We start from the raw sequence: 26,242 nt of genomic DNA, 5'->3' as shown, positions 1-26,242 counted from the left end.
CTACCTAAAAATGGCTAAAATATATTTCAAATAACTAAGTTTAAGCGTTTAAATTACCTTGGAGGAACGTTCTTTCGAAGAGCACTTTATAAAAACATACGTGACTTCTTTCAAATGTTAAATGAACATAAAATTGTATGCCCAAAGACGGAAATAGAAACTGGCATTGGAATGACTTTTCAACATAAAAATAAAATGTTTTGCTGGCTTTCACCGCTTTACTACACTGCCATTTGTGAGCAAGAAGAAACCGGGACACGCGGACCACTGCTTGGGACCTGGTGCCCAATAAATGTCTATGCAAGATGGCGTTTATCCTTACGAAAAATTTCAAATTTGCTAGTTATAAAATAGACATGTCAACAGTCACTTTTCGGCGATGACAAACTACAGTAAGCATCTTCTTGCATTTTTCATAATATTTAACTGTTTTGAAGTTGCCAAACGATGTACATTACTGTCAAATTGACAGAAATGGTGCGTATATTATACATTAGCTTGATAAGCTTATGGCTACCCTTTCTTCGACGATATTGAGCGTTTTCTAACTTCTATTGTTTTCATTTCATTAAATATCGGCATATGCAAATTTCTTATACGATATGTGTTCACTTGTATACTTTAACTTTTGCATGAACTACGATCACTTCACTTGTGTTGTCGATTTCATTGTCATTGTCATTGTCAGATGACGCAGCAGACGAAGTGGAACAAATTATCAAATTCTTTAAATTAATTGATCCAGAACTCACTAAACAACATATGTATATTGTAAGTTTATCAGCAGAAGAAAATTGTGTCAACTGTTTTGTTGGTCTGAGTTAGTTATTTCATAGAAAATCATAGTAATGTCGTGAAAAGTCCTTGCATATAGTTTTTATCGAAAGAATATTTTGAAAACTTGTGGAATTTAAATGCTATAGGCAAGATTTTCAATATCATCTGTTTGTTCAACATTTAAGGTTCAAATCAGCGGCAAAGATTAAGTGAGACAGATATATGTTTGATCATAATTGCTGTCTTCTGTTTCTTTCTGGTCATTTTTGTTGGTCTGGCATGCTGCCGTCAGAAGAGAGCTAAAGGAAAGAAAAAAGCATCACAACGAAAGATTCGAAACAGAGCAAATTGTGATTCACCATTGATGCATGAGACAACTGTAACTGGACATTTAACACATGCTAGTGTAAGTGAATGGAGTATCTTAGTATCATGATAACAAAACATAGTACATAAATGTACATAACAGGATAATTAGACTTAAATTTCAGATCACTCCATATATATATGAAGACATAGGACTACCCACAAAACCATATATTACATCAGTATAATTTGAAGTGTTAAAATTGTTGAGTTTAACATCAGATCATTTTATCACTCGACCAAAAAGTGTCAATGAAAATTTATAATCCAAGATCAAGAAATCTTTTAGACTGAAATGAATAAGAATACATATGCTCACTGGACAGTGTGAATTTTTAGTCTGAAGAGATCCTCCACAAAACTCAACGAAACACAAGTAGGAAGAATAAGAAGTTGCCTTCAGCTAAGCCATCTATTCTTGGCAAAATCATGTCAAAAAAGAAAGATTCGACTAAGGAAAAAAACCCCAAGAAGTTCTTGAAGCCAACACCAACTAAAACACATCCTTTATCAAATAATGAACTAACTTATATTGAACAAGGGGATGCTATGTACAGTAAGGAACCATCTCGTGAAAATTCTTCAAACAATACCAGTCATGACAACATAGAGAGTGAATTAAATGATGCAGGATTTGAAGAAGATTATAAAGAACTTGCACCAAACGAAAACGTTCACGAAAACGTTCACGAAAACACTTTAAAAATTGAAAAGCTAGAGGAAAAACAAAAAAATCAGAATTCTGAAGAAATGGCACATTCTACTCACTTAGATAATGGTAAGAAATCAAAAGATTTTTCTGGGTACCATGACAAGGTCCTTCATACATTGTCCTTAATTTACCCATCTCTTTGCACGAAGATATACTTGAATAAAAAAAACATTTGACTAATCGACTCGAAAAACTCCTTCCCTACCTCTGATTTTCGTAAAAAAATAGCAAAAGTTTAAGAATTTCGCGAGATGACGTTTGTTACATGTCCCACGCCCCCGGTTTTACTGGTGTATAATTTTGCTAGTTATCATCTCCCCAAGTGTTGAGCCTATAACGAAAGAATTTTCGTCAAAATGTCTTTTGATGATGTGTGATGTGTGTAAGCAAGACACCTGTTTCCCCTTTGTTTTGTAGACAGTCTCAGTGATGACCCATGTGCATTGCCATCTTTGGAAAACTATGAGTGTACTAAAGATGTTGAGATATGTGAACATGAGCATTCTACAATAATCAATCCTGGTAGTTCACAGCAAGGCCAATCAATTGAAAAAGGTATACAATGGAGAGATTTGCTCAATTCGGTTTAATGGAAGCAGTTTTTAGCAAACACAAGTTACAGCTAATTCTCGTTGTGTGTCAAGTTCACAGAGAGATATCCGCCTTTTGGAAATGACACTACATTACGACAGTTTTTTCCATTGTTGGAAAACCCGATGTTATGTGAGTTCGTTGTTTTATGGTCGTCAATCTACTTTAACTATTTATAGAAGAGAAGTTATTAAGTGACAATGGACGTCCTGAGTCTATCGGCAGTACATACAATGTTGTGCAGTATGCAAAAAAAGAATGGAAAAGTGACACGATCACTGCAGTTGCTGTTAGAAACGTTAGTAAAAATTCATTATTCGCAGATAATATCTTTTAAGCATCGAGAACATTTTCCGAATGACGGAAGAGTTTGTACGAATCCTTCAAGTACAAACTCCATGTTGTTAGTAGCAGAGCATACTCGATTCCATGGTAGGCGAAATCTTAAAATCCTCCATTACACTCTTTTAAGGGATACTGTGAAATACCTCATATGCTTGGTCTCAATAAAATCCTTTTGATTCGTGGCGACAACTATTGTGCAATTCGAGCGACGCTTTTCCAAGTCCTCGCTAAGAATATCTCGTTTATGTCGCGTTTCGACGTCAGTATTGAGAAAGTAAGTAACATCTTTACGTCAAATATTTGGGAAAATTCTACGAAAGAAAATTGAAAGAAAATTTCCTGCGGCTTTTATGATATTTGGTTTAAAAACCAGTTTCACTTTTAGAGAAGTTTCTTACCAAAAAGTGTAAATATCTTTTCACTTTAGATTCCTGAAGAAATGAAAGACTTTCGATACATTGAAGAATGGACTTTTGCTTCACGTCTTCCTGTTTCAAGAGAAAAAGTTTTCACGCAATTAGTTGACTGTCTTTCCGAATTGAAAAAATTGGTAAGAACAAAGGATGTTAGGGGATAACGGAGTGATATATACCAACAATGAAGGACAAGTCTTACATACACATCCGTACATCCATTACCGATGTAAAACTGTGCTCTGTTCGTTCTGTTCAATCCATATAATCTTGTATTAAGGCACTTTTGACGGCAAATATGAGTCAAGAAGAGGGAAGAGTCAACCATCTCATATCTCAATTTAACTTCCAACCACAAGAGTTTGAAATCAGAATATTGGAAGCTACAAAATTTCTTATGTTCTACAAAGCCTTCCAGCTGCATAGGAAGATAAAAAATAACGTTGATGTGCCTATATTTGCCATGATAATGTACGCACGTGACTCATCTTTAGATCCTTGGCATCTTATGACGAAGCACTTGAACGCGGTCGGCGATAAGGGGGGACTGGAACAGGTATATTAACAATGTGAACCATCGTAATATTACCTTCATACCTAGGTACTATAAGATGAATCAGACATAATACCATTACGATTTTTAACAATGAATAGTTTAGAAGCAATGGCCAGTGTTAATTAGACTTACCTGGGTTATTTTTCTTCTCACTTTTTATCAATAGATAATGAATAGATAGGATAATCAAAGGATAAATATGGATGTTTTTTGACATTTTTTGTAGGTTGAAATGCACTTACTTGGTTATTCACTTGGAGTAAAGATAAGAGTCGTAAGACCAATGCAGTTTGATCAGCCCGACTTTATTGCGCACTATCCCGATGACATGCCGGAAGGTACACCTGTGATTACGTTGGTTGCCGAAGATGATCGACATTATAATGTATTAATTTAAAACTGTTGTAAAGTATAGTTAACGAGATGTCTTGTAGGTATATTACCATTTGGTGAATTGAAATTCAATTACTAATGAGATTCTCTAAATTGTAATGAATGAAGAAGTCTGAAAACATCGAATCATGAGAAAATAAACTTGTATATATCTGTACAATACATTAACATTACATGTGTTGCAATAATTATCTACAGACGTTAATATTTAAACGGTGATTTTGATTTCAGTATTAATCGTAAGTTTCTCTTTAGCTTCACAAAAATTCAACTTCAGTATATTTAAAAATAAATCTCGCCGTTCTTTATAAAGAAAGTTAGCATTTGCGTAAGTGATGAACTTAAAACTAAATCACAATTTGTAATACTCAAATTTTGCAAGTAAAATGAATATTATAACCAGTACATTTTTTTACTTGTCCATGAGTTGAGCGTGCATGCAGAAGATTAAAAACAGATAATGTATTATTGATAAACACGTATATCGCAAAAATACTTACATAGTAAGCATGAATTAGTCTTATTTCCCATAAAAATTGGAAATCTTTTCGTTACTTTTTGTTCAAACAATTCACGAGGGATCCATGCACTATTATTTAACGCCTTCCATGAATTTGGCATCGAATGAATTGAGTAAGGTTCGTACAAACGCCATTTCCTTACGAGTATTTTCGTAAATTACTTTAGGTTCGTTGGAAGGACAGCGTAAAAAGTTGGGCGCCCAAACCATAGCGAGGTTATTAACGTCCATCTTCGTGACACGAATTACTTCTGGCTGACAAAATATCTAACACGAAAATAAAATAAGTTTCACAGTTGATTTGCATTTAAGTTTAAACCAAACCAAATGCAGTTGAACAGTATAAAAGATATGAAATGTAATGCGTGAAATAATGAAAACGTATTTTCTGAGTTCCTACACCACTCCCCCCGACAACCAAAGAAATTTTCACCACAGACGCAACCTTGCTAATAGTGGTGTTCTTCAATATGTTTTATGACGTACCTGAAGGAAACGAATGATAAAACACAAAACAAATCGATTGTTATTTGGCAGAGACGAGACAATACTACATGAGATTACTTCGTCATCACAATTGGAAATACATCTTTCAGTAAAAATAAAGTTAAGGATTGTTGTTATCACGCAGTGTTAGAGAGTGAAGTATAAATATCTGTAAGATAAAAGTTTATGAAACAGGGAACCGCAAACTCATACAAAGAGAACTTCACACACAATAAAATTTTTGACAAACCTCAACATGCCTAAAACTAAACCATCAAAACTAATTTAGTCCGTAAAGGATATTAAACACATTCATCAAGTAATGGATCCTTAAGTTCTCTGAACCATTGCTTCAAAAGTGACGCAGCAACATTTGGATCGTTGCAGTCGTCAGGATAACACCAGTTGTCTGTCTTTACTTTGAGTGCATTCACTTCATCAATATCTCCCGGTACACTTAGCAACAAAAATAACGATCATTTTTTTGTTTTTTAGTTGCAGGTTTTCTATACATTATAAAATAGATTCTTCTGACGTAAAAATATCTTTTGTCTATTACATTTTATGTAGAAGTAACGATGCTTATACCTTAGCAAACAGCGAAACGTAAATAATCTTAGAATCAAACAATTTGTTCAATACTATTTTCATCCATTTTACTAACCCAAAAAGCCTTTCTTTAAACAAATGGCGAACTGTTTGACTATTTTTCTATATTAACAATGTAGAATCTCGTCCTTACCGAAAAATGCCTTCAGTAGAGGTTCCATTTTGTTTTAATATTTGTTCCGTAAGACAAGTAAGAATCCAAGGAAGTTTATGATCAGGAAATTTATGTTGCTGCATCGCCATTGTATCATCCAAGGTACTGCCAAACATGGACGGATGGAATATTGCTCGCTACACGAAACATAATAAACATGAATGCCAAAAAGGAAGATAAAAACCACGACAGGGAAAGTCATAGTTAAGGTAGAATGGGCCAACACCCGTTTACACACAGTAACTACGTATTAAACGCTTATTGCAATCACAATTATGTACTCTTCCCTTTAAAGTGAATATGAGGTGAATTTTTAAAGTTTACCTCCATATTTTAATTATTTTTCAACGAGATACAAAGAAAGTCTTTTGGTACCAAAAGTAAACTACTCCATAACATAGTGGTAATTGCATATTTTAGTGCAGTAACATTCAAAGCACGTTATAAGCCAAAATATACGTACTTTGGCTGAGCGAACTTCCTCAAGTGTTGGTTGTCGCTGTCCTTTTCGTGAACCTGTCTTTTCCATTTTTTCTAATTTATATTGACAATTTTGAGCGTAATGAGCGATTCGATTCTATACAAAAAAAGTTATAAAATTAAATAAAGTTATAGTTAAGGATAGCTACGAGCATTCGGTACTCGATGTACTGTCATGACAAAAAATGCTTTAACACATTTTATTCGTAATGATCACCAACTGCATAAAGAAGTTATTGCAGGATGCAGACTGACTTGTATCGATTAACTGTTGGATAAACTTACCGAGATTTCTTGTTCTAATATTTTATTGGTCGGTTGATGGCTGTCTTTCAAATGATTAGAAACATATCCATCGAGATAACTATGATATTTTGCAGATGGAGCAAACATCGACAAACATACAGCCATAAGTTCCCAACCTTTTCTAAACTCGATCTACACAACAAAGACATAATGACTGATGTCAAACACAGAAGGAAAAGGTGAGGATAAAAGATGCAGGGTCGTAGCTATGGAGAGGGGGTGTGTTTGTATATTCATATACTCAGTTGTGCTTAACTGAGTTGTTCGGAAAGTAAATTGTCTTCCCCCTCCCTCCCTCCATTAATGTTGTAGCTGCGGGCCCTGAAATGATGTTACTGTAAATATCACACATTAGATGATAAAGACAGTGACGAAAGATAAATCAACACTTACGAACTGTTGTTGTCAGTGGTTTGTTTAATCAATTGGAAATAAAGCTCATCTCTTAAAGGTTGGTTCGCCCATGCTTTCGTTACGATCTCCCACAAAGCAACATCACATTCTTTATTTTGACTACTCTTGTCTCCCATATAAACCAAGACAACTGTTTAGTCACGTGGTTAAGGAATGATAACACATGATCAAGGTCTGATGCGCAGTATGTTCTATTTATTTTAATTCAAAAACAAATGCACGTAGATGATGATCCAGCCTTCCATAGTTAGAAAAATATCTTACATCTCACTTAACCAAAACTTTGGCAAGTTTATACTGTTCTTAATCTACAACTGACATCCTCAATAATCCTTTAGTAACCCTAAAAACCACTGTTCTGCACTTATCTGCTAGCAGGAAGTCTTTAGGTAGTTATTCTTCCTAGCATTAAAGTAATCCATAAATAAATGTTAAAGATACGTTTGAACATTTCTATAGCTTCCTTTTTCAGTTGCTTGTCGCGAATATTGAGCACTGGCTTCTTTAAAGCTTGCTGTAAGTACAAAAGTATTTACATGTAAGGCAAAGTCCACATATACTGGTGTGGAGAGAGTCAGCTTCATATTTTCTTATCAAATAAAAACATTTGGGATGAGCATGATCTCTTCGTCCTACAATATTCATACTTACTTTAGAATGACAAGGCATTCCTGTTAAATTATCTTTCCTTCCAAATAAACCGCGTCTTGACTGCACGGGTATTCGACATTCGACGTATTTCTTCAACACAGGAGGGGGAGGTGTGAGGGGAACATCGTGGTTTGTCCTAACCACAGGGCAGGTATTTGATCTGACCTGTAAAATACCACCCATGAATTAGACCAACATCAAATCCAATGACGTATGTTATCTTATTTTAATTTGAGCATTCACGCAGTGTAAAAACTAAAGTTGTCATTTATAGCAACTTACACAGACACAAACAAAAGCACACTACATATACATTGATTTTAAAACGTGTGAAGACAACTTTCTCTTCTTTCGTATGTAGTTCATCACTAACTACACCGACACACATTATCATTAGTTTATATGTTATGTAATGAAGAAAACTTATTTAGTTTTGCGTTGTTCATTAATCAATACAAACAGCGACACACATGAGATGTTTTCATACTTACTAATGTATTCCCATGATGATCTTCACTATCAAAGTTGTGAAGGACTGCAGTGTCTGAGACCTGATGTTGATATATTCCTGAGCCCCTATTTGGCATTACAGGAGTCGACATCATCTCGTCAGGTTCGCAATCTTCTACAAGGAGAGCAGTCGTATGAGGCATGCCACCAGAGACAAGTCTTGTCGCGAAAGCGCCTGCCGATTACACAATATAAATGACTGATTATCAAAATTCAAGCAATGTTTACATGTGTGACTAATACCACACATCTGCTAGCTCGTGATTGGGATAAAAGTGTTAAAAAGTTTTCTTTCGATGGGAAAGTTTCCAAGTAATAAACACGCCAGCAAACATTAATGTGCATCGATGATTAAGAATAAAAAAATCACTGCTCTCACTCACACTTCCCCAAGACCTCAAAATAAATGTCAAAGATACCTTGGTCGTCGAAATCGTCAGGTCTCAGATTATCGTAGGTTGAATGAAAAGGAGATGTGACATTATCGTATGCTTGGGGTTCCAGCGAGTTTGATCTTCTTCGTCCACCTTCCTCGCGTAAAACAGGAGGTGATACCTGTCTATTACTGCTTCTATAACTGAACAAACGGGTAAAATCAAACGAAAATCATTTAAACTCAAAAGAAACATTTAGAAATCATAGCGGTTCGATTTTTCCAGTCATATGAATTCAACAAAAGGTGCGTACATTGCCATTTATTGTTGAGCTACATTTAACATTATTGTCTGCAATTACATGCTTAACATTACTATTGTCTGTCGACTACTGACCTCTCGTGTCGTTGAACTTTGTAAGAATGCTCATCTTGATTAAACATTTTCAGATTTCCCTGTTGATCAACCATTTTATTAAAGAAGGAAGTCGTACGAGGTATATCCTCAGAGTGTATCCACGGACTATTTTCTTCAGGGGGAATTGTTGACGGCTCTACGTTTATATTTGATTCAACATTCCTGGTGTCGTTTAGAGAATCGTTTAAAGCAGCCGTCTCCGACTCAGAAACAGGGCCATCACTAACGTAGTTGGATTGATGAATTGTTGTAGAGTTCATCATGTTCCCTTTGATTGATGGACTTAATGGTGGAGGAACAAGAGCATTAAATGATGTAAAACTTTCATCTTCCTCTGTATTACAATCTGCGTCATCTGGTTGTTGTAGTTCATAAGGCACCTCGTCACATTCTTCAGTAATTTCTCCGCTAATGTTAAGATATTTAATATGTCTTGTTGTATTGTCCATATCCGATGAACAAGATGTATCATCAAGATCCATATTTGAATTAGAAGTATGAGGTTTCACGTTCATATGAGGGATATTCATAACAACATTTTCTTCTTTTTCCGATGAGCGCCTCCTAAAGCCCTTGATATGAAAAAATTAAACAAACAGTGAAATTTATATCTATACACGAGCATCTTCATCCGGTGTGATCAATGTTGAAAATTGAGTTTTACAAAAGCTACGTTTTTATAGGTTACATCAGCTACAGCAAGATCACTATATTAACTCAACTCAAAATATAAAACAAACTACCTTGAAATAATTACTTTCATCATCAATGCTGCTATCTTTTGTTTCCACCTTATCTAATGTGTAATCACCAGATGTACCCTCTTTGTCATTTCCTATAGTTTCATTCAATTTTGAAGAATGCCCTTGGTTCTCTGACTTTGAGAATGAGCTGGTCTTTCTCGCATACGAGAGACTTTCTCCAGAATTATGCCGAGTGTACTTTCTTGGCAACGAACGTTCGTCATCACGTTGACTCTGTAACTTTCCACCTTCTTTATTCGGCGTTGAACCACGTCGACGACTTGAGCCTTCCTTTCTAGATGAACTGGATCGTCGCTTTGATGCTCTTCCTTTCAAATTCTAGAAATTCAAATACTGTAAACACGTGCATGGACTGCAAATTGGTCGTGTAACAACGTGTTTAAGATCGATTTGAATTTTATACGTAATTCACTTTCGTTTGGCGAAAGTCCTGAAAGTTCGTTTGAACGTAACTACGTTTCTTTCTAAAGAATTCTTTGCGCAATTTGGATTGGAAATTCATAGAAATATTAAATTAGAAATAACTTTGATTAAATAATCCAATTTTACTCTTTTACTGATGGCAATAGGTTGTTATGTTGTAATTTGCAACAGCAGACCTCATGTTTACATGCAACAGCAGACCTCGTGTTTACATGCAACAGCAGACCTCGTGTTTACATGCAACAGCAGACCTCGTGTTTACATGCAACAGCAGACCTCATGTTTACATGCAACAGCAGACCTCGTGTTTACATGCAACAGCACACCTCATGTTTACATGCAACAGCAGACCTCGTGTTTACATGCAACAGCAGACCTCGTGTTTACATGCAACAGCAGACCTCATGTTTACATGCAACAGCAGACCTCATGTTTACATGCAACAGCAGACCTCATGTTTACATGCAACAGCAGACCTCATGTTTACATGCAACAGCAGACCTCATGTTTACATGCAACAGCAAGAAGAATGCTGAAATTTTTCTATCGACAGAATCTGATACAACATCTGACATGATATATCATGAATGTAACAATAATTTTACAGATTTTAAACTTTATACATGTTAAGTTTTTCCCTCTACAAAATTATACAAAACCACACTATTTCTAGCTATGAAATAATCAACTACCACATTAAAAGATATCCTCACCTGTAATTTTGCAAGAGTTATAATATCACAATCTTTTGGCTTCCTCCATTCAGTTTGTTTTGTGTGTGCATTATAATAATAATATCGTCTTGTCTTTTCATCATAAAGCTCCCACCATTGATTTGTGCTGCTTTTCTTCCTACAAAAGCAGTAAAAATATAATTGATATTAAACAGTAAGTAAAATCTTCTATGCGCTATCAAACTTACACTTTGGCAGATATTGGTGCTTCCCATAAACATTCTCCAGTTCAATATTGGCATACATCAAATCTCCAGAATGAGGCTCCTGAATTTCCACCCAATCAATTCTATAAAGTTTAATCGTCAATAATGTGAGGTATGTGTTGTGTATGAAGTAAATAATGGGGAATGAGCTTATATCATATGAACACCGAGAGAATAAAAAACTATATTCAAAAAATTTCATTATGAATCACAAAATTTAAAATATATTATGACACCTTCTTTGTATATTATATTTTATGCAAATCTTTATTCCAACAAGAAATAAATTTAAAAAATGAAAATTTGCTTTTTGCATGATTTTGGTCTGACTGACCAAAAGCATTTGCAATAATTATGCAAACATTTAAACATTAAGTCCTTTCAAATCATTGCAACATTAAAGATTCATACCTTGGTTGACTCTACAATATTACGTGTCCTCTCATAGTATATTGAACCTATATTTGTTTGTCAAGGCACATTACATACCTATCTCTTTATTTAAAAAAATTATAGTATGCATTTAAAACAATAACTTAGTCTTCTTGTGCACATAGCATTTCGTTTTTTTTGTTGTGTATATGGCTAAAATGGTCACAAGGAAAATCAAAGAGTTAATACAATTCATTGTACCATCTATTTAAAAATAATGTACTCAATAGTCAACACCTGTCATCTATTTTGAAAAAAAGTTTATCAAACAAAGTTATAACCACAACAAAAAAATTTAAAATATATTTATTCTAGAAAGCCTTGTATGATCAAAATGAATTAATGGAAAATTCATCGAGATTTAATAATTCATAGATGTTAATAAATTTTCAATCATCAACAACTTTATGATAGCTCTTATAAAGTCATGCTAGACTAAATAAATTGTTTTGTGTTGAAAAGTTCACATATCAAAGAATTTATAGAAGATCAATATGACAGCCCAATACAGGGAGTTTCATGATCAACTATCAATCTCAACAAACACAGTTCAGTTTGACAGACAGTTTTTTTCAGACAGAAATTCTGTGCGTTAAAATTCCATTCGGTTCAGGATGAATAATGAATTTTACAGCCATGAAATTACATTCTACTTAATTGGGATATGATGGTTCAAGAAGCACGCTAACATACTAAGGCAAATTTTAAACATATATTGAAGTATTTCAAAATATGTTTATTACCGTAGACGTATTATGCACTCAAGTGAAGTGGAATCTATGTGACAATAGCAAAAAATTCGCCATTATAAAACATTTTCCTCGTCATATGTAAACCCTCGTCGTATTATTTTTAAAAACCGACATACAAAGCAAAAGGTCCACTTATAACTCCACAAGAAATGATTTATACTGTAAGAGTCTGGTTGATGTTTGTGTACATAAAGTTATAAATGATTGAAGTTCTTAAGATGAATACTAGGCAAAAATGCCAATGGAAAACATTTACCTTTCAGTCTCGCTACGATACGCTTATTAAACAATTATTAGTTATTATGATTAAACTATGGTGAAACTTAAGAAGAGATTTGAAAGTTTCATGACACAAGCATCGACAGAAGATACACGACTGTCTTTAGCAAAATATTTACATGTAAGTATGAAGGTGACAGTACGGACATGTGAAACTGTTCTCACTAAACCGTTCAACACCGTGTAAGTCATCTTTCCCTTAAATAAACCTTTGCCGAGTTGAAAATAAAACTTTTATTTTTGTAATACAAAAGACAAACACATAATTGTCATACTCTGACAACACCTCACAAAATGAACGCAATTTTGCAATTGAATTTAAGCATTATTACTTCATACCTTTCGGCCATGATGAGTCGTGGTTTCTCTTAATAGATTTTTACTACACTGACCATAAAAAAATCCTGTTTCGATGTTTTTGAAGCCATTTCTTACACGTAGAAAAATCAACTTTTCCCTGTAATGTCTTCTTTAAGAGCCGGACGTGCCTCCAATAAATAGCGCTCAAAGAAATATGAACAAGAAGCCTGGGTTCTAATCTTAATGAAGCACTGATTCATAGAAGTAAATATGCACCACTTTCATCGGGAAAGGCTTTTCGGGTTTAAAAGCTTTGGATTTTTTTGTACCATTTCGTGAAACACAAATCAAGGTCGAAAAAAAGAAACGTATTCAAAAGTTTTATAAATCCCGCAAAAAGCATCTGCGAAGGAGAGAGACAATGCGCTGAATTCATAATCACATCCTTCACTTACAATTAACCAAGTTACAACGAAAGACATGCATCACAACACAAAACTTTCATGATCGCAAATTCACGAACATGAAATTCATAACTCATATCTGATTTTGGATAACCTTAAAAATTACGACATTAAAACTAAAGACACAAAATACAATCCCGAACTTTCTTCATTTTCACCATCCATAAAATTAATTTTAAACACATTCATATTAAATACAAATGGACAAGAGAACTAAGCACACACTAAACATTTTTTGGTTGTTTTCCAGGCTATGAATATTCCTGGTTTTGTATATTTTAAATACAAATATGGAAAGCCAAGTGCCGCTTTCCTTTCTATATTGTACCAAAGCAAATATCTTACAAAGGACTCAAAGCGTTCTTTCAAACATCATAGTGTACTTCAGCAAACAAGAGATGATCAACTTGTTCAATGGCAAACCTATCTATTTTTCAAATACTGTTCACGTTTTTTTTACCTGTACGGCTAGAAGTTTGTTGTTTGCAGCAACAACTGCCTGGACAGAGGCAATTGTTTGCACAGCACTAGGTGGTATGGTCAGTGCTGCAGTTCCAGAACTCGTAACGTCCCATTTTGTTTTACGCTTTTTACTTGTATCTTCTCCTATGAAGAAGGCAAATATATATTAAAGGATTATCCTTTACGAACGTTAATTACAAACCTCAGACATTTCTTATTTTTAGTTACAGTTTCAACCATCATCCCCCGCCTAACAAACTTCTATGGTTAATTTCGAATTGGATTCAGACTAAGATAAATGTTTTATGACACCTTAAGCAGAACGCCCTCTCGAGATGGTGTGAAACACACAATAAAATATTAAAAAATAACTTTCACGTTGTGACAAAGAATATCTAGGGAATAATGTGACTTTTTTTAACGTAGCATTTTTCTAACGCTTCCTGTATGAAAACGTTGATTTGATGAATCATGAATGACGTAACTAGGAACAGTGTTAAAAAGATGAGCACGCTCAACAATGCACTTTAGCACTGGATAAGAACATGGAACGTAAGCGATTTCAAGAAGTTTGTTTGTTATGTGTCCAACACAAATAAAATCAGGCGGTAATGTCTTGTAGCAAATTTCGAGTTAGTCATATAATTTAGGTGTGGATGGACGCCATATGAAAGGTTGTGTTTTTCAACAAATATACATGCGTGTTGACGTTGGTAAAACATTTACCTGTCGTCGATGACGCAGATTTCTTTGTTGCATGAACAAATTCAACCTTAAAATGCAAATAACAAAAACACATCAATATAAGACAGTGTACATGTTCGTACAAAAACATGGAGGTTCTTGTGCTACTATCTGACGTCAAACGCCAAGCGCACTCGAAGTTTTGTTTGTAAACATTGTTAGACGCTTGAATCTGGCAGGTCGCAATTCTTTGGTAACAGGGAAAAAATTCATTAATAAAGTTGATTAAGCCCTTAACTCATTACGCAAGTTATTATTATGACATATAAGGGTTTCAAAGCTTCAATGTAAAACATTATGTAAAGGTATGATTACTACTGATATGCAGTTTAAATATCAACAAACCTTAGATCGCTCTTTTTGTTTCTTTTCGTGTTGTTCTTTTTGTATCTTGGCTGAAAAATTATTTATTAATTATAAATGCTTATGTAGGCATGAATGAATTTAAAATGACAAGATACGTTGGAGTGAGGAAACACTCGCAGCTAAACTTTTATGATGTAATGAATAGTTAAGTTAGGAACGTAAATACACTTACAAAGACGTTCATAAAAAGAGTCTTCGGTCCATGAAAACGGATCGTAGATATGCTAAGAAAAAAAGAACTATTGGATACTGAGGAAAAACGAAACAATAATACAATTCTACCTTTGGATAATTTGTACCAGTTTCATTGATTGAACAAAATGACACAAGCTTTTCGTAAATACTAAAATGATAAATAGTGTTCAAGGTTATGGTCTACAAATAATGCAAAGTTGGAGGCTACCAGTAATACCAAGGTTAGGGACTACCAGTAATACCAAGGTTAGGGACTACCAGTAATATCAAGGTTAGGGACTACCAGTAATACCAAGGTTAGGGATTACCAGTAATATCAAGGTTAGGGACTACCAGTAATACCAAGGTTAGAAGTTACGAATAATACCAATGTTAGGGACTACCAGTAATACCAAGGTTAGAAGTTACGAGTAATACCAATGTTAGGGACTACCAGTAATACCAAGGTTAGAAGTTACGAGTAATACCAAGGTTAGGGACTACCAGTAATACCAAGGTTAGGGACTACCAGTAATACCAAGGTTAGGGACTACCAGTAATACCAAGATTAGGGACTACCAGTAATACCAAGGTTAGGGACTACCAGTAATACCAAGGTTAGGGACTACCAGTAATACCAAGGTTAGGGACTACCAGTAATACTAAGGTTAGGGGATACCAGTAATACCAAGGTCAGGGACTACCAGTAATACTAAGGTTAGGGACTACCAGTAATACTAAGGTTAGGGGATACCAGTAATACCAAAGCTAAGGCAACCACCACAAGCATGGTAGCCAGCAAACATATTAAATCACCTTGGATTTCGAAAATTCTTTTTACGTTGAATGGAATGTTTTAGATCAACTCCAGTCCTATGTTTAGTATCCAGTAGATTTTCAATCTTTTCCTGAAAGAAACATTAATAAATACTTGACTAGCATTACCTTGTCAACCACATTACTTTCATGATAATTGAAACTGAATGCAAGTGACAGGTCTTTGTAGGCACTTTTGTTTAAAATCTGAATTCAACATTGCTTTAAAATGATAACTTTTATATTTTGACGGTATGTTAAATTAATCTTCATTAACAAACCTGTAATGTGTTGGAACAACGTCCTTCAAATAATGGTGGTAATGAAACTTTAATGGACTGAACAGCATCAAGATGGTCCAACAAATCTTTAGACATGCTTGCTAAACAAAAATTGTACAGTTTTTATAGCCAGCTACCACCAAGGAACAAATAATTAAAAAACAGCATAGCTGAAACTGTATATTTTGTATCAAATTATGATGACTAACAGATGTTTAATTTCTCACCTCGCAATTTATCCCTTTCAGGCAGGTTGCTTTGAGGAGATTCATTTGTATCATCTTGTTTTGATTTTATGGAGTCTGCATCAGCGATGGCTTCCTCTGTATGCTGGATATCTTGGGTCTTGGTTGTAGGTTGACTTGATCCACTAAGCAACTGCTCATCCTACGATTTAAAAATTGTTTTGTAGTGTTTTAAATCCATGCACAGTAAAAGATACAATAAACTATATGAAGTTTTCATAGTGATTTACTCAAGCAAAATGACAATTGCATCAAATGGTTTCATTTCATTAAATAACATGCAATCCTAACAACGACCAGTTGATAGGAGTTTGAAATGTCACATAATTGAGAAGTTCACAAGATAAGAAATCAAAGAATTAAATCACATGCACTATCCTGTTTTATACATACCAATTTTGTCATCAATTTTTCATCAGATGCTATAGATTTTTCATAAGAAAATAGATAAATTTAGGTACAAATAATGCATTAATAAAACGCAAGCAAGAGGAACCAATGCTACCATTAACTTTATCTTCAGGCCTTTTGTCCATTGGTGCTATTTCACTGACCTACAGAAGACAGACATGAAATTTAAGGATGTGGTTAAAGTTAAAAAAGGGGATGAGATGGGATTTATATTATGCAGCAAAAATCTAAAACAATATACTTTAAAAATTTCTAGGCAATAAAAAACATTGTAAGTAGCACACAAAATAAGCATACACTTGTTTTGCGACCTTCCTCATCTTCATCCTCATATCCAGGGTATGAGACCAAACGAGAAGCTTAATAAACAAAACTGATACGTTTTAAAAAAGCTTACAATGAATTTATTCAACTATCATAGCCTCAAGGAGTAATCAGTGATGGTAGGTAATAACATGTCAATGTTATACCTTGTCTTGGCTCTTTTTTAACAACATCACTATTCGGAACAACGCCTGATGACTTTTCTTCTTCATCACTCATAACGATATCATTGACAGAATCATCTTTGGACTTCTTTTCAATTACTTCTTCTTCTTCTTCGTCCTCAAAAGAAAAACTTCGTTTTGAAGCCTTCTTTTCCAACTGTTCTTCATCAGAAACATTCTTTTCCCCATATTCTTTCGCAATGGATGTTAAGGAACCTAGAGCTGGCAATCGTGACATCACAGAAAAATACCTATATTTTGGGTTAAATCACCCCTCTCTTCTAATTTTTAAATAACTTTTTCGCTAGCACTTTAATTTTACACGACTGCAATTGTGCCACTATTCTTAATAGTGCGCTTGTTGTTCTTAAAGTCAGCGGTCAAAAACGCGAAGTCAATAGTCAATATGAATAATTGAATATCACTGGTCATTGGTCAATATCATTGGTCAATATTCAGTTATTGCACAGTGCACAGCACAGTGGTACGAGTGGGACCCCTAGACTTACTGTGGCAGGTGTCAGTGATAGTAATTGTGCGCACGTGGAGAAATCTTCCACTTTTTTATTTATTGAATGTATGATTTTATGGCCCACAATCACTGTCCGCAATATATCTTTCCCATAATAAAACTTTCGCAACTTACACTACGGTACTCTGTTGTTAAAGAAAAAGAAGTCTAAAAAGTGACTGAAAGTAAAATGGACTCACGAAAAGTGTTCGCAAAATACATTCCATTAAAAACATCTAATGTAAGTTTGATAAAGTTTGTTGAATATTTTTGGAAGACATCTTGCAACTCATGTTGAATGACTGATGAAAATTTTGAGATGAAAGACTAAGAATTGAAAATTTTCTCATTAACTCCACAAAAAAAGTTTATTGGTCAGTTCAACTCAGTTGCCAAACGATTATACGAATTTCAAGTTGTGATATGAAAATGCTATTTTTACACTTTAGGACAACAGTTAGCATTTCTTCTATTTTTTAAGGATGATTTAAAAGCTTTTTTCGGAACATGTGGGAATTTGATCAGTGTCTCTTTGGTGTTACCGGTTTTTTCATTAAATAGACAACCATCCTATATGACATGGTTCGTTGATTTCATTTTCATTACACATTGATTTATGTATAGTATGTGCTATAGTAAGTAATCAATAATTGAAGCAGTTTGATTTTATGTACAAAAGTCATGAAAATAAAGATTTAGATAACTTTGACACATCGTTCCCAAACCAAGTTTGCTTAGAATTAAAAAATTGTTGATTATTCATAAATTGTCCCAGAATTTGACAAACAACTTACATAATTATAAATTTTTTCATAGTTCCATTACTTATGAAACAGTCACCAATGCACAGCGTGCCATTGATCAATTAAATGGTAAAACATTCATAAATTCAGCTGGAAAGCAAAATGAGATTTGTGTAAGTCCATTTGTCAGTTTTGGACGGAGGTAAAGTACTAATACAGTCATACTTACTCATTATTATGATAATTAACGATTGCCTTAATATTTATTGGCCATTCTATTACATATACAGCTGCTACAAGTTTATTTGCATGAAAAAAACATTCCAAAGTGTTACAATTGTGTTATTGTAAAATTTTCTTGTTTGTTCAAGGAAAGATTCTGGGGATTTCAAGGAGTCATTAAAGGTAGGTACCGTGTTGTTAAATATTTATAATTCAGTGACTTCTACCAAAACATTTTCGCATAAATCACACTACATATGCACTTTTTTATCATTACATATCAAGGTTTATTTAAAAACATGTTTCTGAATCAACAAAGAAACTTGCTCATCACACTTTTTCTGTTATGAATATCTCAAGTAAAATGTACCATCATTTCTTTTGAAAATCACTCTCTTCTGAAGAATACAAGGAAATGCAAATGAAATGTGAAGAAAATTTTAAGAAGATTGCTCAACTATACAATGTACATTTATTGCAATTCATTCAAATTGCAGTTTCTAGTGTTTTGTTGTTTGTATATCTTAATAACTTTACTTAAACCTTAAAGAAGTGAGATTGGTCTATGCATAGTAAAAGAGAAAACAATTTGATGATTTTTCCACTAGAAGCCTGAGGAAGATAAGGAATTGAAAGAATTGCTTGCTAAGGTATACTTATCAGCTTGTTATTTACCATTAAAAGTTCATTGTTTTCATTTTAAATTCTAGGCTAATGATTATGTTGGTCAAAAAATAACAATGGTTTTCTTTATCAATACAGAAACAGAAATTGGAAGCAATGCATGTTATGTTGACGAAAAAAGTGGGTATAAAAATATTTCCAAAGATATTTTTTAAAATTTTTGAGACATTTGCCCGTTTTTTAATATTTATTAGAATAATGCTTTAAAAGAAGACATTAAAGTTTTACATTTGCAACTGAAAGTTAAGGTATAATATTCAATAATAATAGTTGGCTATAGTCAAGACCTTAGTCAACATAGTGAGTGTGTCGGAAATTATTTGATGTTGAAACATGAATTCTTTATATAAAATGATTGTAGTTAATAGAAAAGGATCAATTCATGTTAAAAATCCTTTTATACCATATAGTCTTATGTTTTATCTGATGTGATGTTGAAATTTGAGTCTTCAGTATGATCCATGTTCATTTAAGAAACTGGAGGAGGAAAACATGAAATTAAAAGGAGGCAAGTCGAGATGTGGACAATAAAATATGTGCTGACACTTCTCACTTAGATTATGATAGACATTACGTTATGAAATGTTAATGTTCGTCATATGTCAAATGCCAGAACTGTTTGTGTATGAAATGTTCATGTAAATTGATCCATTTGTTTGTAAAAATATGAAAATATATGACATTGTTTATTTGGTGCATTTGACACTTAAAGAAATGAACTTGTGTCTTTCATACCACCAGTGTGTAATTTTGTTGTTAAAAGTTAAGAGAATTTTTGTAGCTGCAGAACATTTTATGTTCAATACCCACGAACGATTTATAATACCGTCTTTATGTATAATAAAAAATATAAATAATAAACTGTCATGTGTAAAAGCAAGTTCGAGGATTGTACCCATTACTGTACCTCCCCCAGATAATAGAAATCAATACCTCCCCCCCCCCCTTCAGCACAGCAAACCAGAAACCAATGTCGGACACGCTAATATGTCATGATCATGAGCTGCGATGCATGCAGATATTTTCAAGCGTTTTTGGAAGTCGAATTGCACGGAAACACTGGCAATCGATATACGCATGTATCTTAGCCGTAGACTCTGGCCTCAAAGTTTCTTATTTAGTGGATCAATGCCGAACCACACTGTCAGAAATGTCTCATTTGCTTCAGTTGCTTCGTGGAGAATTCTTGTCAAGTGTTAACTTGAGTGTGTTGGGAATTTATGATGACATATTTGTAGTAAAGAAAGAGCACTTACTTGCTCATATTGGCAGTATACTACACGAAAAGCCCGTTGTTTTTATCGACGTTTCACAATCCCTGAAAGAGCCACAGATTAGCGAAATGAGTGGCACTATTTCGACTGAAATTGGAAAATTGTACATTGAACTACAGAATACTTTCCAAAGTTCTGAATTAAATACAGAAAGTTGCGTACCTAAAACATTGGCCTTAAAAAATAATGCCCTTCATCCTTGTACGCTTTTTGGCCTAATTTTAGGCTATCCTGTCGTTTACATGATGAATTTTGAATCAGAAATGAACTGCTTAGATGAAATTGATTTAAGTGTCATTTCTTGTGAAGTCAAAGTGAACTTTAATTCTAAGCCTACACAAAGATGGGAAGTAGTCAATTCCTTCAGTTTTCCAAAGCATCTGACTAATTTTTGTCAAAAGAGCATAGAAACATGGAAATGTGATGTTGAAAAAATTAATGAACAAATTACCGACTCAAATTTTACCTTAAATACAAGAATAATGGTTAGAAATGAACGATTATCTATTGTGATAATGTAGTGTTAAAATGACATTAACTAGAAATCTTTGCTTAAACAGAAATTAAAATCATACCAAAAAGCATTGTAATTTCTTGCAATACTATTAGCAAAATCTTAGTTACAGAAAACCCATTGTATATAAAAGAAATCAGGTGAACATACTTTGGTTTCCAATAAACAGCCAAAGTATGGAAAAAATATGCACAACTTTAGTGATTATTTGACTTGAATAAATTAAAGTTGACACAAGAAGTTTTTATACTGACTAAGATATTTGTAGTTATTTTACTATTATTTCTATTTTTTAAGTGTTTTTCAGCCGTATTATTGTAAGTGTATTGATGCTGGCTCTATACCACTAATTCCTCAAAACTACATTGTGCCATTTGATAATACATACATACACATTAATGGCAATGATGAATTAAATTAATTTTGTGATTTTAAACCATTTACTAAATGTATTAGTCTGGCAATTTGATAAAAAATAATTCAATTCCTAAACATGATAGAATCTAGCAAAAGCTATTTGTTTGCAATTGGTATTTTCAAAAAATCCATCCAAGCCAAAAGCTATAGCCTACACTTGCCTTGATTTGTAAATTTGTGCTATTTCACAAAAAAATGCAGAATTCTTATCTGGTTGAGGATAATGAATCGTTGTAAAACAGTATGTGATTTTTATAAAATAATACATCTCTTCTTCTTTTTGATTGGTTTCGTTTTCGAGCCCTTTCTTTCTTTCTGAAAGCACATATGAGAAAGCATGAGAAGGCATAAATTTCACCATTATTGTTTTCAAAATTCACAATAAATCATTCCTAATGAAGACATACATCTTTCCTTATTTCTCGTACTAAAGTGTAAAATGCTTCATCAACTCCCTGTCTTGTTTTTGCCGATGTTTCAATAAATGGTATGCTAAAACTTGCTGCCAACTCCCTTGCACTTTCACTGCTCACAATCCGAGTTGGTAAATCACATTTATTTCCAACCACTTTGTAAATAAAGTTGTTAAAAAAAGTTTAATGCTGCAAACATGGTCTTTCAATGTAATAAAATGTCACAAAGATACTCACAAACCATAGGTACTTCATCTGCATCTTTAACTCTTTTAATCTGCATGAATTGTAAAATAAAAATCATATGTTCACTGCTTCATCATGAATCTGTATTCATATGGTAACATATGGAAAAAATCTAACCTGTTCTCTGTATAAGTAAACATCATCAAATGATTTGCTGTTGTTGATTGCAAAAACACATAGGAAACCCTCCCCAGTCCTCATGTACTGATCTCTCATTGCACTGAAAACATAAATTTGCATTTTATGACAATAAATATGATCTCTATAACAGTACATCAATAATACAAGGATGCCCTGTACAGGGTTGTTGAAGCTGCACATACACATTGATGTATATTATATGTCAATGCTAGCACAGTCAATTATACTACTTCTTAGAAATATATTGATTACTATTTCTTAGAAATACATTAATTACTACAAACCTATATTCTTCCTGTCCTGCAGTGTCAAGAATATCCTAAAAAAATACTGAATCAATCAAAGTGTCAACTAGTGGTGACATAACTATTAAAAACACAGTTAATATCAAAAGAATTGACGTACTAATAAACAAGTTTCACCATCAATTACAACTTGTTTTCTGTAAGAGTCCTCTACAAAAAAAAACAAAGAAAAAACACTGTTGATAGTATGGTATGATATAATTATAGATACTTCATTCTTGTGATCAGCAATACACAAATCAAAATTGCAAGATTTGTATAAATATGTCATATCCTACATTATATAAATATGTCATATCCTACATTATGAAATTGCAAACAAACAATGATTGCAAAGCTTGTCACAATTATGAACAAAAAACTTTAATGCTTGATGCAAACCTTCTCCTTGTTAATGCAACAGTATGTAACTAACAGATCCATGTTTAATTCAAAAAATACAAGTAAACTTCACATTACTTTATCTATTGTAAATATTTGATGGAACATTGATCTCACATAACTTTGACAAACATCACAAGTTCATGCAACAAAAGAGCATGACATTGACATTGTCAAACATTAGAAGTAGAATAAACCACATCCTTTACATAAAAAGCACGCACTTACCAATGGTGGGATCATATTCATCAACAAAACTAGACAAGAATCATAATAAACTATTAGAATAGAAACAAACTTTAGTAACCTAACATTACATATTTTTATTTAACTATCCAGCTATGCAAATGGAGCATATCACCCAACTGTACCCCCTTCAACCTAATCGTGAAGACATAAAACACAAGCCAGATTGCATTGTGTGAATAACTGCACAGACATATAACTTTGATTGGTGTGAGATGAACAGGTAAATTTTGTCAGATATAGAATAAGTGTAGTTATGTTTGCTGGACATAAATTCCAAGTAACCTGGTTACTTGGCTATTCTTGACCATGCCTTAAGCTAATCATTTACTTGGATAGGTATGAAGACAACAGATATTAAGCACAATAAATGAGCAAACAGCAGTGAAAAGGGTTTGCACAAAGAAAATACTTCTTCAAAACGACATCAACATTATACAATAGCAATGCACAAACGCACAAAATTGTTACGGTACGTCGTTCCAGATGTTCTACATCTGAGATAATCTTATAAATTCGGTATGAATTTACTGGAAAGGATCATGAGGTGATTATAAATCCATAAATTATTATGCAAGTAAATATGATTCATGTATTCAAAATACATGACGACTTTGCGCTCCCAAATGGCTCGTAAAGAAGAAAAGACAACATAAACCAACTCACTGGTTTTGTATAAGCTGAATTGTAAGAGCGCTTTTTCCAACACCTCCAGCTGAAAAAGAAAAATCTTCAATGCAATATGTGAATTCAGACTAAGCACCGACCCTCACATCACGTATGTAACGAACGTTTGAAGGAAGCAATTTGGAGCAATTCTAGTTTAAAGACGGTCATACCTCCGACCACGACAAGTTTATATTCTGTCATGACTTGAGCGCCAGTTTTTCCAAATAAAAAGGGAAATAGAATCAAAAAATACTCAAAATTTTTACACTAAAATAGCCAGTTCACCTGAAAATCTTGAAGGTGCGGCTTTATAGTGCGAAAAGTAAAGAACTAATAATATTAACCAATCAGCAATCTTGAATGGCTGATCAAAATCGCAACACCTGCGAATGGGCTTCTAGGCAACACAATTGAACAGATCGAACAAAATCGAACACCACTGGGCAACTAAGCTCGCCCTAAAATTTTCAGCGCATACACGGAGTATTTTACCCTCGGGTTTTTTTATAAGATTAAGTTCCTACTTCTAGGTGTTTATTCCCGAGCCCTAATTCGACACCAGCTCGGATACAATTGGAAAGATGAGAATGAGATGGATTAATAAATTGCAAACTTGTGCTTTTCTTCCCTTGTAGTCTGCTACATGTTTCTTATGGGTCATACCATTATACTCAATGTTGATTCTAGTTCGTTTTGTAGTTTTAGCGGATCAGATTTTCAGTGAGATTATGAATTTTACACGGCAGTTAAATAACTACCATGTTCAAACTTATTTTTTCTCGTTGAAATTTTGTTCAAAAATAAGGAACAAGTTGTCATAAGTACATGCTTTGAAGATGAATAGCTAAAATGCCAAGTAATCCACTGTCAGTAAGTTAAAACAAAAAGATAGCTTAAAAACAGGAAGTATTTAATGCAAGGTAGATTTTTTCGTATTCATTCATGAAATTTGTTTGCCAAAGGCACTTAGCAATTAATTTCAAAGGAATGTATCATATGCGCAGGTTATTTTTAATACATTAATTTATATAATTGCGAGGTTCTGTGCAAGAAAGAACTTTTTTTATCTAGTAATAACTTTTATCAATATCATTCTTCCCCGAAGTTGTACATGGAACCATGTATCTCTTGTTCTCATCACTTAACAGTCTTCACAGAGGAATCAGTAAAATACTTATGGTGCATTTGAAATCAATAATAATTTCAAGAGATCAGAGAAGCAGTAAAGTAGTTAATGAGAAAGAAAGTTTGTTATTCACTGGCTAAAGAGCATCAGTACAATTATCTCTAGTGATTTCATTTATGGCAAGAAATAAATAACCCAATTGATAAACCTGATATTCGCCAATAAAAATATGTAAAATGTGCCGAAAAATCCTCTTTATATTTCAACATTTCAATTGCAAATAAAAAAATTTATATAAAACATTTCTCTCATCACAAATTATAGTCATTTTTATCATTTTAAATTAAAAGTTTAAAAATGTTGGAGTTAAATTGTACTCGTACGAGTAAGTTCAATTTCACACAAATCATTTGCATTGATCATTCGAAAATGGGTCGATGTTCATTGAAAAACTGTTATGTTATATGCGAATTTTTATAAATTATATATTTATATGTAACAAGTATTTTATGTGCTCTTACTCCTTGGAATATTTCAATGGAATAAGTCACTGCTCATCAACTGCTTTTCTTTCTCTCAGTTAGTGCTTTCCATTATTGATGTATAATATTACCCTTGCTAAAGTCACAAATTATACAGTGTTTAACAAATACATATGAAAAAATCAAGCACAATAATCAAACAATCTAAATATGTAATGCATTCTAGGGAACAAATATTTTTAGCTAAGTCTTCAAAAGCTGTAAATTTCGACGGGTTATTAAAAGTTGTCATAACTGTTCACATACAAAACATATTTTATATTCAAAAATTTGATCAAAATAATATATTAGTTATCGTTTTGCGTAGGATTGGGCTGTAAGAAAGAAATATGATTAGATTCGCCCACATGTGAACTAACAAAATCAGAAACGTTTGCACAGGTTTTAAACATT

General features: G+C 33.4%; 5 protein-coding genes and 2 long non-coding RNA genes across 8 annotated transcripts; 3 read left to right on the top strand and 4 right to left on the bottom strand.

The window, feature by feature from the left end:
- The first annotated feature begins 267 nt into the window (after positions 1–267).
- On the top strand, positions 268–4,344 carry LOC124453723 (ubiquitin thioesterase otulin-like). 2 transcript variants are annotated; one of them, XM_047004566.1, is made up of 9 exons: positions 268–392; positions 963–1,183; positions 1,483–1,921; positions 2,273–2,410; positions 2,626–2,744; positions 2,919–3,065; positions 3,219–3,341; positions 3,485–3,760; positions 3,987–4,344. In XM_047004566.1, the coding sequence occupies exons 1-9, from the start codon at positions 380–382 to the stop codon at positions 4,155–4,157; spliced, it is 1,647 nt and encodes a 548-aa protein (XP_046860522.1). In that variant the 5' UTR covers positions 268–379; the 3' UTR covers positions 4,158–4,344. The 2 variants fall into 2 exon arrangements, with proteins under 2 accessions (XP_046860522.1, XP_046860523.1); XM_047004567.1 differs by lacking the exon at positions 268–392 and adding an exon at positions 753–771.
- Positions 4,280–13,248, bottom strand: LOC124453731 (rho GTPase-activating protein 39-like). Its single transcript, XM_047004583.1, is given in 17 exon segments — positions 4,280–4,940; positions 5,160–5,268; positions 5,463–5,615; positions 5,902–6,059; positions 6,386–6,499; positions 6,688–6,829; positions 7,081–7,252; positions 7,564–7,636; positions 7,774–7,938; positions 8,265–8,458; positions 8,703–8,860; positions 9,054–9,646; positions 9,818–10,156; positions 10,975–11,113; positions 11,184–11,226; positions 11,229–11,284; positions 13,004–13,248. Coding segments are annotated over 17 exon segments (2,814 nt in total). The 5' UTR covers positions 13,015–13,248; the 3' UTR covers positions 4,280–4,745.
- Positions 13,249–13,558: 310 nt separating this feature from the next.
- On the bottom strand, positions 13,559–17,796 carry LOC124453725 (SAP30-binding protein-like). Its single transcript, XM_047004574.1, has 12 exons — positions 17,398–17,796; positions 17,225–17,286; positions 17,022–17,070; positions 16,910–16,938; positions 16,499–16,658; positions 16,272–16,372; positions 15,991–16,082; positions 15,283–15,343; positions 15,173–15,224; positions 14,980–15,029; positions 14,617–14,662; positions 13,559–14,034 (listed from the first exon to the last, which is right to left on the bottom strand). Exons 1-12 carry the CDS (start codon positions 17,651–17,653, stop codon positions 13,874–13,876), a joined length of 1,119 nt encoding a protein of 372 aa, XP_046860530.1. The 5' UTR covers positions 17,654–17,796; the 3' UTR covers positions 13,559–13,873.
- On the top strand, positions 14,501–17,011 carry LOC124453732. Its single transcript, XR_006951171.1, has 2 exons — positions 14,501–14,939; positions 16,520–17,011. It is a non-coding gene; the product is annotated as an uncharacterized LOC124453732 (long non-coding RNA).
- A 71-nt stretch (positions 17,797–17,867) lies between the features above and the next one.
- Positions 17,868–20,286, top strand: LOC124453730. The gene is made up of 8 exons (XM_047004582.1): positions 17,868–18,167; positions 18,408–18,508; positions 18,743–18,871; positions 19,041–19,074; positions 19,500–19,541; positions 19,654–19,695; positions 19,770–19,823; positions 20,050–20,286. The coding sequence occupies exons 1-8, from the start codon at positions 18,117–18,119 to the stop codon at positions 20,104–20,106; spliced, it is 510 nt and encodes a 169-aa protein (XP_046860538.1). The 5' UTR covers positions 17,868–18,116; the 3' UTR covers positions 20,107–20,286.
- Positions 19,748–21,068, bottom strand: LOC124453734. The gene is made up of 2 exons (XR_006951174.1): positions 20,832–21,068; positions 19,748–20,052 (listed from the first exon to the last, which is right to left on the bottom strand). It is a non-coding gene; the product is annotated as an uncharacterized LOC124453734 (long non-coding RNA).
- A 344-nt stretch (positions 21,069–21,412) lies between these two features.
- LOC124453729 (GTPase HRas) lies at positions 21,413–24,511 on the bottom strand. The gene is made up of 9 exons (XM_047004581.1): positions 24,352–24,511; positions 24,179–24,227; positions 23,495–23,523; positions 22,986–23,035; positions 22,865–22,899; positions 22,557–22,659; positions 22,431–22,470; positions 22,188–22,348; positions 21,413–22,095 (listed from the first exon to the last, which is right to left on the bottom strand). Exons 1-9 carry the CDS (start codon positions 24,380–24,382, stop codon positions 22,033–22,035), a joined length of 561 nt encoding a protein of 186 aa, XP_046860537.1. The 5' UTR covers positions 24,383–24,511; the 3' UTR covers positions 21,413–22,032.
- Between the last annotated feature and the right edge of the window lie 1,731 nt (positions 24,512–26,242).

Source organism: Xenia sp. Carnegie-2017, unplaced genomic scaffold, assembly GCF_021976095.1.
Source record: "Xenia sp. Carnegie-2017 unplaced genomic scaffold, XeniaSp_v1 HiC_scaffold_25, whole genome shotgun sequence".
In the NCBI taxonomy this organism is placed as follows: domain Eukaryota; kingdom Metazoa; phylum Cnidaria; class Anthozoa; order Malacalcyonacea; family Xeniidae; genus Xenia; species Xenia sp. Carnegie-2017.
Note: the sequence above shows the minus strand (reverse complement) of the source record. Positions and strands in the feature narration are given on the sequence as shown.

Coding starts and splice junctions, on each gene's coding strand:
- LOC124453725 (XM_047004574.1), bottom strand. CDS start 17,653: ATGTCACGATTGCCAGCTCTAGGTTCCTTAACATCCATTGCGAAAGAA. Junction 16,373..16,498: donor TGAAAGGGATAAATTGCGAG/GTGAGAAATTAA, acceptor ATTTTTGTTTAG/CAAGCATGTCTAAAGATTTG. Junction 16,083..16,271: donor GTTGTTCCAACACATTACAG/GTTTGTTAATGA, acceptor TGTTTCTTTCAG/GAAAAGATTGAAAATCTACT.
- LOC124453723 (XM_047004566.1), top strand. Junction 1,184..1,482: donor GACATTTAACACATGCTAGT/GTAAGTGAATGG, acceptor GTGAATTTTTAG/TCTGAAGAGATCCTCCACAA. Junction 2,745..2,918: donor CTGCAGTTGCTGTTAGAAAC/GTTAGTAAAAAT, acceptor CACTCTTTTAAG/GGATACTGTGAAATACCTCA.
- LOC124453730 (XM_047004582.1), top strand. CDS start 18,117: ATGGACTCACGAAAAGTGTTCGCAAAATACATTCCATTAAAAACATCT. Junction 19,696..19,769: donor ATGTTATGTTGACGAAAAAA/GTGGGTATAAAA, acceptor AATATTTATTAG/AATAATGCTTTAAAAGAAGA. Junction 19,824..20,049: donor ATTTGCAACTGAAAGTTAAG/GTATAATATTCA, acceptor TGTTCATTTAAG/AAACTGGAGGAGGAAAACAT.
- LOC124453729 (XM_047004581.1), bottom strand. CDS start 24,382: ATGACAGAATATAAACTTGTCGTGGTCGGAG. Junction 23,036..23,494: donor TGAATATGATCCCACCATTG/GTAAGTGCGTGC, acceptor TTTTTTTTGTAG/AGGACTCTTACAGAAAACAA. Junction 22,660..22,864: donor GCAGGACAGGAAGAATATAG/GTTTGTAGTAAT, acceptor TTATGTTTTCAG/TGCAATGAGAGATCAGTACA.